The 12,354-nt window shown below is 32.9% G+C and overlaps 1 protein-coding gene and 1 long non-coding RNA gene across 2 annotated transcripts in view; one reads left to right on the top strand and one right to left on the bottom strand.

Moving 5' to 3' along the window:
• LOC109342439 (dynamin-2A-like) overlaps window positions 1–2,142 on the bottom strand; it is a 6,545-nt gene extending 4,403 nt beyond the window's left edge. The window contains exons 1-4 of the mRNA XM_019580423.1: window positions 1,711–2,142; window positions 1,553–1,603; window positions 1,315–1,435; window positions 766–906 (exon numbers count right to left, since the gene is read on the bottom strand). Of these exons, the coding sequence (XP_019435968.1) occupies window positions 766–906; window positions 1,315–1,435; window positions 1,553–1,603; window positions 1,711–1,851 (454 nt within the window). The 5' untranslated portion in view covers window positions 1,852–2,142. The remainder of the gene's footprint in view (window positions 1–765; window positions 907–1,314; window positions 1,436–1,552; window positions 1,604–1,710) is intronic.
• LOC109342615 lies at window positions 7,496–9,913 on the top strand. The gene is made up of 3 exons (XR_002107108.1): window positions 7,496–7,753; window positions 7,865–7,958; window positions 9,196–9,913. It is a non-coding gene; the product is annotated as an uncharacterized LOC109342615 (long non-coding RNA).

A 12,354-nucleotide genomic window follows, 5' to 3' on the forward strand; every position in this document is an offset into this window, starting at 1 on the left:
CTAACCCTCTCAAACCATCAAGAAATCTCACTTTATCATCCTCATTCCACTACATTCCCAATTTTCCACCAAATTAAACCCTAGGTTAGGTTTGCCTAAATCCTTCTCTGCTCATTCAACATCAATTCGGGTTCAACAATTACAATGGAGCAAGGTCGCACAAAAAGGGTCAAGACTACAGCTAACCGTGTACAAAGAACGGAAGATGGTTCACCTTCCACTCGGGACCGCGGTGACCCTTATTACTCACTCATCTTGCAAGAAACCCGTTTGGCAATATTCCAAGGTCGCAAACCCACGTATGTAAGGTATGTCGATTTAACCTAGTTGGCGGAACAGAACTTTAGTTTCCCGCATGATATGGAGGCTCAGGGAGCCGTTCAATTTCTGGAATTAAAGGGACAGGTTTACCCTGCTCTAGTTAGGGAATGTTATGCGAATTTTAGATATAAGGATGGAAAGTACTGGTCTATGATTTCTGGTAAATTGTTTGAGATTAATGATGAACAGTTTATGAATATCGGTGGTTTGTCATCTTCGGGTTATGGAATAGGAGATTGCTCCTGGGTTTGTTGTTTCTGTTTTCAGGACTTATTCGTGTTTCTTTATCTGTCTTTGATTGACATATTATGGTTTGTAATAGTTGCTGACTTCTTTAACTCTTTATGCTATGCCATTATTTATTTATTTTTGTTTTAATTATGTCGAATAGCTTATTTGGTTATGTGAATGGTTCTTGATCCTATGAGATTTTATGTTGATAACATTGCTTTATAAATTGTATAGTTATGAGAACAAAGTTCATCAGCAAACCTGTACTAGTGCGTAGCTTCAACAGTATTTGATCTCGGATCTTGCCCGAGGAACCCTTACTCAGTCTATCCTGCAACGAGTGCCTCAAAGCACCTGCAGCAGTGAAATAAAGCATATGAATATGTTCACCACAAAAAAGTAGAAGTGCAATTAGTTAGGAGATAGAACAAGGCCTAAAAGAACAGATCAGCCACAACAATCAATGAAAATATTTATGTTTAGTCTGTATAACTAGAAAGAAAAAGTACACATATACATTCTGAATATGGCCACGGCTAGTTCACAAGTTTATACTTTTAATTTTCTATCACTACAAATAAGAAATACATATATGCCGCGTAAGGTTTTAAATTGTAGTCTGCAACTATAATTATGGATACAATATTGTGATTGTGGTAAGGGCAACATAACGCAACGGCGACTGTAATTTAAAACCATGTTGTGCATCGTACAGTAGAATTGCTAGTTGATAATACAATGTGAAAAGTGATAGGAACTAACTTGCAGAGACTTGCTGGGTCTTGTTATCGATCTGCAAGATAATTGATTTGCTGCTCAAGCTGTCATCTCGCTGTAGATCAATGCATATAGGAGCCCTAGTAGCTCCATTTTCACCTGTAGGCTGCACAATACATATACAACAACACACTCTTCACTTTCACACAAACAAATCACAATAATACTCTCACTCTCTCTACATAAACGAGAGAATTATGGAATCTAACTTAATTTAACTCACCAAAACGGGGTGTCCAATCAAGCTATTCAACACAGCAGACTTACCAGCTCCCTACAAAATCGGATTTCAATATATCATAAAATGAAAAGAAAAAAAAACGGTTACGATGAAATTGAGAAAGAAAAAATGAAGAAGCAAAACGCGAAATTGAAACTTACAACATTGCCGAGTGCTACGACGTTGAGAAAAGTGGAAGGTCTTTTGGAAGAGTTGGCGTCATCAACATCTTCATCGGCAAGTAGCGCCGCAGCTTGGCGCATCGAAGCGGCGAGGTCGGATAACTCATCGATCGCTGCCATCGATAGATCAGATCAACGGATACAAAATCGAATTAAACTTAAACGAATCGAATCAAACACGTGCGTCGCTAATAGGGATCGATTTCTGAATCGAACCCTAACCAGAGAGAGAGAGAGAGAGAGTTTTCGGTGCGGATAGGTATGGATTCAGATCCTGTGTTTCTCTCTCTATAATTTGGAAAATGGAGTTACGAAATGGGAAAATTGGATTCAGAAATTTCAAAGCAAAAAAGAGCACTCTCCCTAGTGCGTTCGTAAATGGTTGTCTCGTCTCAGTCGTCCTTCTTGTTGTGTCTTTTTATTTGTTTTACCCATAATTATTAATACCTCATCCTTATTTTTTATAGTTTAAAATTCAGTAGAATCTAAATTATTTTATACGTGCATGTCAATTCGTTTTCCCGAATTTTATAAATTCAAATATAATTTTTTGTGCTAAATTTACGGTTGAATTTATTTAATTGGTCTAATATTCAATTTTTTAAATACACTTTTAAAATAAGAATATAATAAGGATAAAATAAGAAAATAATATTATATGGTTTTTTGGTAGAAATAAAAAGATATTGAAAGCAAAATAGAAAAACACAAATTACACATGATGACTGGTTATTTTGTGTTTTTCCTTTATTAATAGTATAGAAGATATATATGATGTAACATTTTTCATTAATTTATATTATTTAATGTACATAGATTAAATCTTATTGCTTATAATAATAGAATAATTAGAACTTTGATCCATTAATATATGGAGATATTGCAACCTTATTATATCATTATATTAAAGTTTCAATATACCTTTGGAAATATGTTACAACTATTATATTGGTTGTTTAGGAAAATTGGCGAAAATCGGTTGGTTATGTATAAATCGATGAACCAGCTTGTGTTGAAACTACATGTTGGTTGTACTTTAAAATTGTATTTAATATATACATTGTATTAGGAAATCATTCATCATCATCTATGTGTTAATTGTTATTTACTCTCAAACAAAAGTAATACAAATTAATGATGAGTGATATACTTATTACATTAAAACTTTACTTTAATGGTGCGTAGATTTTACACTCTTTAAATTTTATTACAAAACAATGTTACAAATAAAAAAAGGAGTAAAATTTGGAATTGCAAAGAGGAACACAAGACCAAAGCCACACACAATGCAAAATCCAATCATCATTGTGTCCTGGTTCCAATCGTCATATGTCATTGTCTTGTTAAGTGACTTCCTCTTGTGATGTGGTTGATTGCTATTGTCATAATATTCAATTTTTCGATGTTACTGTAATTGTGGCTCTTTCTTCCCTCTTATGGTTGGATAATTCTAGGATAAGTGTGAAAGTATCTCCTATATTGAGTACCTAAATATGAGGGAGATTGAAATTATAATGGAACCATACATGAATTAGCATCTCATGCATTACTTGGTATATATTGCTTAAGGGTAAATTGGTAATTTACAAGTATTCATAATTTATTTCATACCAAAGATTTTATATGAAATATTATTGATGTTTATATTTATTTTTTTTAATTTTAGGAATTTGAGTAGAGAATCATAAATTTTAATATTTGTCTATTTGGAATTTTGTTATTGGTTATTAGATTCACATATAATATATGGATTTAACTGCAATCAGTTTAATCATAATTGTTTTACCATTATATCATACTAGTGTGTACAAACACTTCGTGCGCCTGCCGGTAAATATTGTATAATATTACATATTCAATTTTTATATATTTTATTTTTTAGAATTAGAATGTATTTGTTGTGTTCGGTGTACTTTATATTATATTTTTTTTGTTTATGATAATATTTAATTTAAAGTGAGATATGTGGTTAATTAATGTGGTGGTTGACTATATGATTTTTTTGTAAAAATTAAATAATGTTAAGGACAAAACAGGAAATAAAAATTATATCATAAGGAAAGTTATTTCAAATTTTGGCTTTATATATAGTATAGATATAAAAGTATAAATATACATCAATACATATATCATATCCCATTTGATAACAAATATAATATTAATAACATTAGTTTTCACTCAATTATTATATTATTTTTCCTCCTTTTTCATCTTAATTTTAAATTAATGTCTAGTCTGACACATTGAATTACGAGAAAAAATATATATTGATAATATAAAAGTTTTATACAGTTCATTATTCGTCATTAATTTTTAATTATTATTCACTTTTTAAAAGTAACATATATGAATGATAGATAATGTACTAATTGTATATAAATCTTTATATTGACAATGTATATATTGTATTCTTAAATTATTACGTTATTAATGTGGTTTTAATATTTCATGAGAGAAGGATTATGAATAGCTTCACAATTTAATGAATTTTTTATGTGTCAGCTAACAAACTTCATCTTTAAAAAACATAACAATTGGTTGAAAGTGTAAAGTAGCAAAGAGGTTTGCTTAAAAGTACTCATGCTTGAGAAATGCTCGAAGCCAATTGATGGAGCATTTTTTGTGTCTATTATGAATGGGGATAAATGATCCATCAAAATTGTGATATATTAAAGAAAAATAAATATATGCATCGATAATGTAAAAGTTTTATACGCGGTTACTTTATTATTCACGATTCATTTTAATTATTATTGACTCTTCAGAAAAGTAATATAAATTAATGATAAATGACATATTGTTTATCTATAAATCTTTATATTGACAATGCATAAATATTACGCTCTATGTATCCATCGAGGACTCTATATTCAAATGTATCCATGGAGGAATATTTCATCTTAGAGCAAAATATCTCCATAAGCAATTATGATAATAGCACAAGGGTGGATATAAACTATCAATATAAGATGAAATTGGGTTAAGTGTACCCATAAGCTACTACAAGTATGAATAGTATAGATAAAAATAGATGCTCATATTAAGATGGATAAGGAAGTGAGTTTTATCATTGGTTGGAAAAATTTGAGTAAACATGAAGTGTTTTTCTACATAGTATATTGAAGAATGAAGAAGATGACTTGTCACTCAAGCAAACTAGAAGCAATGCACCATGACCAAGCCAAACGAGCCAGGGCCAATCAGGCCACAACCAGGGCAAAGCCATGAGCAAGGGACAACCAGGCCACGAGCAAGGCCACCACAAGGCCACAGAACAGAGCAACAAGGCAGAGCACTAACCACTCAAGCTCCCCTTGGAAAATCATCAAGCCCATTTGGCTAATCCTTCCCTAATTACTAAGCTATAATCATAAATATCAGAATTTATTCATTTTTAGTTAAGTTAGGTTAATATTCTATAAGTTAGTTGTGTTACATGCTTTACAAGTAAGGTTGTTAATTTGGTTAGTAAGCTTCTTGAAAGGTTCTTTCCTTGTATAAATACATGACCAACCAAGGGTCAAAATCAATGAGAAAATCACACACTTCAACTAAACTTTTGTTATATTGATAGTTGTTACCATTGGTCTCCACACCTTTGACAGACATCTTAGCAACTTTCTGACATGGTTTCTATTCACATACACCTTTCTAGGTGACCTAAGACTATTAATAATATTTTGAAATATACAAATATTTGATCAACAGTTTAATGATCTCCCATTTTGAAGAGTTCGTAATGGTGAACCATTACACTTAGTTTGGACTCTTTTGGCTTAAGCAAATCCTTCATGAGCATCTTAACATTGCACACATCAAATAATATTTTCATTTCATGTCTCGTTGATGTTGAATCTTTTATTCTATTGACCATAAAGTTCAAGGTAGAAGTTTTTCCTCGCCATTCCTTGGATCAGAATCTCGAGTTTCTATCACCTCCTATAAATCAGCATTTTCAGGGTCAAGAAAAACTATTATCCTTCTCATTCAATAACTATAATGAGAACCATCAAATAAAGGTGGTATGTTTTGTCATCCATAGTATAAGGATCGTACTTTCCTATGCACTTGTTAGATGATTAACCTAAAAAGGATGAGGCATCATCTTACATCTACAGGGGAAGAAAATTCAATAGGTAATTTCTCTAGAGGTGGTGGGTAATCAACATCGTAGAGATCAAGCAAACTAGATTGTGATTGGATGTAGAAGTATGGTTGTATACAATATTGATTCTCATACTAGAAATGTCATAAATCCAACCTATCATATATGTGAAGAAGATCTTTGCTCCTGACCTTGACACGGTTTTGATGAAGACACCAACATCACCAAAAAGAAGAAAAGGAAGAATACTTATGAAGCCAAAGAAGATTAAAGCTTCAAAATAATTAGATTAAGTCTCTATAGGTATTTCTATCCTAAAACTCTTAAATATACAAAATAGTAATGCTCAAACTATTTTTTAAAGAAAGTTGAAACATTTTAAAATACTTAAAACAATTTTCAAAAATAGTGTGTAATGGGTTACTTCATCTAAGTAACATGTTACGTGTGTGAGAAAAGAGTTATCCAACTTAAAAATGTTCAGAGTAATCCATTATTGTCTTTGAGTAACAGATTTCCAGTTTTGAAAAGTTGAGTAACCGATTACCTATATTGTTGTAATCGATTACTCTAATTCGATTTTAAATGAACAGTGGACAAAGAGTTTGGGTAATCGATTACCCACTATCAGTAATCGATTAGTGAGAGTTGTTGCATCAGATTTCATATTTCAAAATGAAATGTTCTCACTCCTAACGAAATCTCTTCACTTCAAACAACTCTTACACTTTCAGAAAGGTTGTCAGCTGTCGCACCCCGATTTTCAGCTGCACGACTTTGTTTAGAGTCGCCACTACATTTTATAGTTAAAAATGTAGAAAAATATTTTAAGCCCAATTACCTTGAGCTTTTGGGTTTTTGATATCCAGGTTCGGGAGTCGGTTACAAGGTAGGGAAGGTATTAGCACCCTACCCGCCCGCCTTAAGCGGTACCCTTCATTAAAATATATGACTTTATTATTATTATCATTATTATTAAATTTTATGATTAATTAATCAATTATTAAGAAGAAAAAATAGTTTTTTATTATTATGCCTGACAAGATTGACCCTGGTCCTACGTATCCCTTTTAAGGGAATCAAGGCTTACGTAGTTCTTTTAAGTAAAAAAATGTTTATTGGTTGAGGATATTTTAATTAAAACAAATATATTTTTAGTGAGAAATATTCATTTTGCAAGTTTCGTTTATTATTGAAAAAAAAGTTTTTGTATGGTTAATTTTTGTTATTTTAATTTAAAAAATAAAGTTTAATCGATTTTGAGATTTAATCGATTGAAAAGAAGCGGCGTAGCGCGACCTTTCGAAGATGATTTGAGAAGAAAGAGGCCTTCAAGGCGACCTTCTCTCCATCTTTGATTAACTCCCAAAATTATATCAAAATCATTTATAAAAATTTTCACGTGATTCTATTAATAATCTTTGTTGTCATAGCAAAAATATTCTAATTATTATTATTGGTAGTTATTACCTTTTATCAAACGTTAGAGTATATTATTGCATAATAACATAATTATTGGACACATGATGTAAATGATTTGAAAAGAAATAACTCAAACAATAATAATAAACCAACAAAACAAACAAACAAAACTAATAAAACAAAAACTAAAAACGAAAACTAATTAAAATAAAAAAAGGGCCTCGTGTAAAACCCAAAAGGGTAATTGAGGGGTGTTACCCCCTTTACCCCATGTTCACGCAGGATAATCTGGGAAGGGAAAAAATTGAAATCCCTAATCCCCAACTCCATTTCTTTTCTAGCTCCATCTCTGGTGGTGGTGACGGTGGCTCGGGGATCCCTATTCACGGCGGCTCGAAGCATTGGGGGCGGCTCGCAGTGGTTCGCGGTGGTGGTGAGACGGTGATGGCTTGCTATTCGGGTTGTGACGGTTCTTGGATGAGGGGTTTATTCGTGGTTAGAACCTCCCTTCCCCTTTTCGTTCCGATGAAGGTAAACTCACCTCCTTCTCCACTTTTTCGGTTTTACTTGATTGGTTTTTGGTTGCTGCTTGGTTTTATTGAATAGGTGAATTGAGGGAGAATGAAGGCGGTATGGTGTGGTGGTTCGCGGTGGCTTTCCGACTCGGGGTTTCCTTTCTCACGAAGATCACCAAAATGAGGTATGGATTTAGTTACCGTCTTCAACTAATTACTTCCGAAAGGGTTGGGATTACCGGTTTCTTAACAACTGAAAAATGATTACTTTATTGGAGTTACTAGGAAATTAGGGGTATGCTCTCCCGTAAGCTTGATTCCGTTTGTTAGATAATTCTTTAATTAAGCCTCAGATTCGCGTTACCGACACATCATGATGATAAAGATGAGCATCCTCAGTTATTGCGTTTCATTTTAACAACATACATATAGGGTTCTTACTGAATGTATATGTCTATCTTGCTATTACAGATGTATAATAAGTAAAACGTCCCTTTGCTTGTATTTCATGAAAAAAAAATCTTTTTTGAGATTAACTTGCGTTTCAACTTAGCACAAATATATACGTTTCTGAATAACCGAGTAAACAACATGCAGTTAATGTAAGCATATGTATTTAGAATGCAAACTAAAAGATAAAGGATATGTCTACTGAATATATCTTTTATGATCAGAATGCTTACCTGATTGTATGATTATCCTGGTATTCTGAGTGTATGCTCAGTGTTGTGATGTGTGTTCTGAATGTGCTATCCTCTTTTTGATAATTGTGCGATCTGTGGTCTGATTGTTGATTTATGGGTGTGATATATCACTCTTTGGTTATGATATATGTGTTGCAAATGTAGTTATTCTTAGACTCATGTGGTATGTCTCTTTAACAATTGTGTATTGACTGTTCTCTGGTTTTTTGTATGGTTATATGTTATGTATGTGATCTCTATTTGGGGCTATGTAAGTGTATGTGTGTCTGGATTTTTCACTGGTTGTGCGTATGTATGTGGGTGTTACGTGTACATATATCTGCCTCCTTTTGACAAAATGTCTCCCCCTCTTTTATAGCTGAGCAGTGAGGCTCTTTGTATTGTTAACTGAGAGTTAGGAATACTCTTATTCTGAAACGGCCTATTCACTGCTGGTTATGCACTTTTATTATGCTCATCATTGCTTTGCATCCTTATTCTGATTACTCAATGCATCTGTAACCTCTTTTGTACAATTATGCTAATTAGTGTGGGCCTCTTGGGTTGCTAATGAAGAGTTAGGAACCTTCCTGACCCTTATATTCTAAAACTGTTCATTTACTGCTGGTTATGTATTTTAATATATTCATCATTGCTTGCATCCTTATTCTGATTACTCAACACATATGTAACATCTTTTGTACAATTATGCTCATTAGTGTGTTTTTGCTTGTCACAGCTTTTCAGATTGAGTGCTTGGTCTGAAAAATTCCCTTTGTTGTGAAGTCAAGTACGGTTTGCTAGTTGTCCGGTGCCATCAATTTAATTGATACCTTGCTGTCTATGGCTAGGTTGGTCATAATTCAGAGTACGAAAAATTGTGGTCTGCAAGAATTCCAACACTCTCCTAGCAGAGAGCCACGACCTTGCTCCTTCAACACATTCTCTCATATTTGGTGGAAAAAATCTTTTGCAAAAATCTACTCGGAAATCCTGAAAATCCTGCATTATGGCGCCTACACTGGAGCCATTCAATACTACCCTTTCTCACTAAAACCTTGGGTATGGTCAATATTGGGAACCCCATGGAGATCCTCCCCTTCTCTTTTATTACCCATTCCACTACTACATGACGTCACATGCTAACCTAGCATTTAGAGAGTATAAACTCTGTAACCATCAAGAGAGGATATTTCAACAGGTGGTGGCAATCACACTAGTGTAAACCCAACTTTAGCTATATCAGGGACTTTAAATTTGATTAGTAATTGTATTCGGTTTCCTATTTAATATTGGATGAGCGGTTATGATGGACATGTGTTCTTCCTTCTCATTTGGGTGTATTTACATAACATAAAAGTGTTGTGAACACTAAGATCACTGCGCAAATCCATTACTAAACTTTATGCAAATGGATATTGAATAAACTTTTACTTAAACAGGGTTAATATCACTTCCACCACCACAACAGTTTACCTAAAGTTACAGCTATTTGCAACAAGATTCTTTTGATAGTATTCATTGAAGGCATAAGAATCATAGAGCCCTCGGTTAACTTGTGAATTATTAACCAATATTCTTGTGACACTTTCTAATATAACCATACCAATATAGATGTTATAAATTTGTAAATTATTTATCCGAACACTCTTTGCAAATCATGAAATGAATTTTTTATTAATGTTATTTTTATTTATTTATTGAGTTTGTGCCAAAGATAAAAATAAAGGTATGACAAAATTGGGTGTTCACAGGTACCATGGGTGTTTGGAAAGTTTATATAAAGGCTCTAATTCTCACAACACAAATATACAACAACACACAACTCTTACACAATTTTTAAAAGCTCTTAAACTTATTCTGAAGTTATTTCTCTGCACTTTTTGCAACTAGTCCTTAACTTTCAAAGTTGGTTTTCTGAAGTTGCTTAGAAGTGTTTCAAAGAGCATTATTACTTGGTATATATAAAGACAATCTACCATTGTTGTACATTCTTCAATATTGTTGCATAATATTTTCTTTCACGGGGTGTGAAAAGAAAGGGGATTAGAATAACTTGGAAATGTATTTTCCAAGAGTGAATAAGGATTAGGGAGTGTGTAAGGTACATAGAAATCTCGGGGTGAGATATTGTAATTACAACTCATAACTCTTAGTGAAGAAATCTCTTGTGCTGCAAGAGTACTGGACGTAGCCTTCGGTGGACTAGAAGGTGAACCAGTATAAAAATTACTGTGTATTCTCTTCTCCCTTATCTTTTTCATTTTATCTTGATTATTTTTCTGCATATATTTTCCGCTGCACGTTAACTCTTGATTTTGTAAAAAAAGTGACCATAATTTTTAAGTCAATTAATTCACCCGCTCTTAATTGCAGCATCGTTCTTACAATATATTCACTTTTTTTTACTGTAAGTGTTTCATTTTAAATAGAAAGGATCAATTAGGCAAGTTCAATGCCAAAGTTGATATGGGAATCTTGTTAGGATATTCTAAAATTTCTAAATGATTTAGAGTTTACAATTTTAGAACCTTGGTTGTAGAAAAATCTATAACAAGGTTTAATAAAAGTAATAGAATAAGATATTATCAAAGCTTAATGAATCTTTTGCATGTCTAATTTTCAACGATTTATAAGAACGAGTCAATAAGAGTGTGATGAATTACTGGACTATCAAATAAAAATCACAAATGGAAACTAGTCAAATATCATGCAACTTCAAGATCTTATCATTAGTATTCCCAATGACAAGATAAGAACAAAGTCAAGTTAGATAGAGTCTGAATATTTAGCACACGTTTCTGAAATGGAACCAAAGAGTAGAGATGATATTCTAGTTGATGAAAGTTGGATTTAAGCTATGCAGAAAGAGTTGAATCAATTCAAAAGAAGTGATGTTTTGACCTTGGTACAACTAGAAGAGAAATCAAATATTGAAATCAAGTGGGTATAAAAGACCGAACTTGATGAAGAAGAGTTTTTTAACTTGATGAGGAAAAAGTTTGAAATGAGCATAATAAGAGAAGTGCGTTGGAAATTCCTTATGATTGGTGAAATACCAATCCTAGGATCTTGAATTTAATGATTCTTACACACATTTATGAATCAAAGGGTGCAGTGTCATACCTGAATCCATGTTCCTGGATGTGCTCCTTTGATCCACGTTTCTGAAAGAGATGTGATATGATGGCCTTCCTCAACCAAATCTTTGATTCCTCTTGGGACTTGCGTTTTCACTCTGATGGGGAGATGAGAAAATAAATTTGATTTGGTGTATTGGGGACCATAACCTTCCTGATCCTGATGTGTTAACTTATAGGGTTCCCATTATCCCCTATGGGTTAACCTGATGGGTATCCACCCATTAAGCCCATATCCGTTATAACCTTTTAGAAATCTAAGGGTGTCACTAATTAGATCACTTATAATGTAACCCCGAAAATAAATAGCTAATATCATTGTATCAAATATATGATGCTCACCTTAATTAGAAATTTATAATTTCTAACAATCTCCCACTTGAGCTTCATATCTTCATGATACAATTATATCACAGGATCTTTAGGCGCGCATCCGTATGCTATTTACGTTTAGACTTCTCCTTAATACAATCTGGTCCATCTCATAGATTAACTATGGAACCACCACGACTTTCATCACATTCAAGTGTGACTCGACCACGATGATCACCATATTAATATACTCAATGACATAGATCAAATATGGATGAGTGACATGGAAATTTCATGCAATGTGATCTCAAACATGTCTATTTCCAACTGGTCCTTCTTTATTCTTTAGTGAGATCAATCCAAAGTCTTTAATTGCAACACAATTGTTACAATGTACAATTTCAAAAAAATGAAATAACAAATCATCATCTTTATTATGCATAAAA

Source organism: Lupinus angustifolius, chromosome LG03, assembly GCF_001865875.1.
Source record: "Lupinus angustifolius cultivar Tanjil chromosome LG03, LupAngTanjil_v1.0, whole genome shotgun sequence".
In the NCBI taxonomy this organism is placed as follows: domain Eukaryota; kingdom Viridiplantae; phylum Streptophyta; class Magnoliopsida; order Fabales; family Fabaceae; genus Lupinus; species Lupinus angustifolius.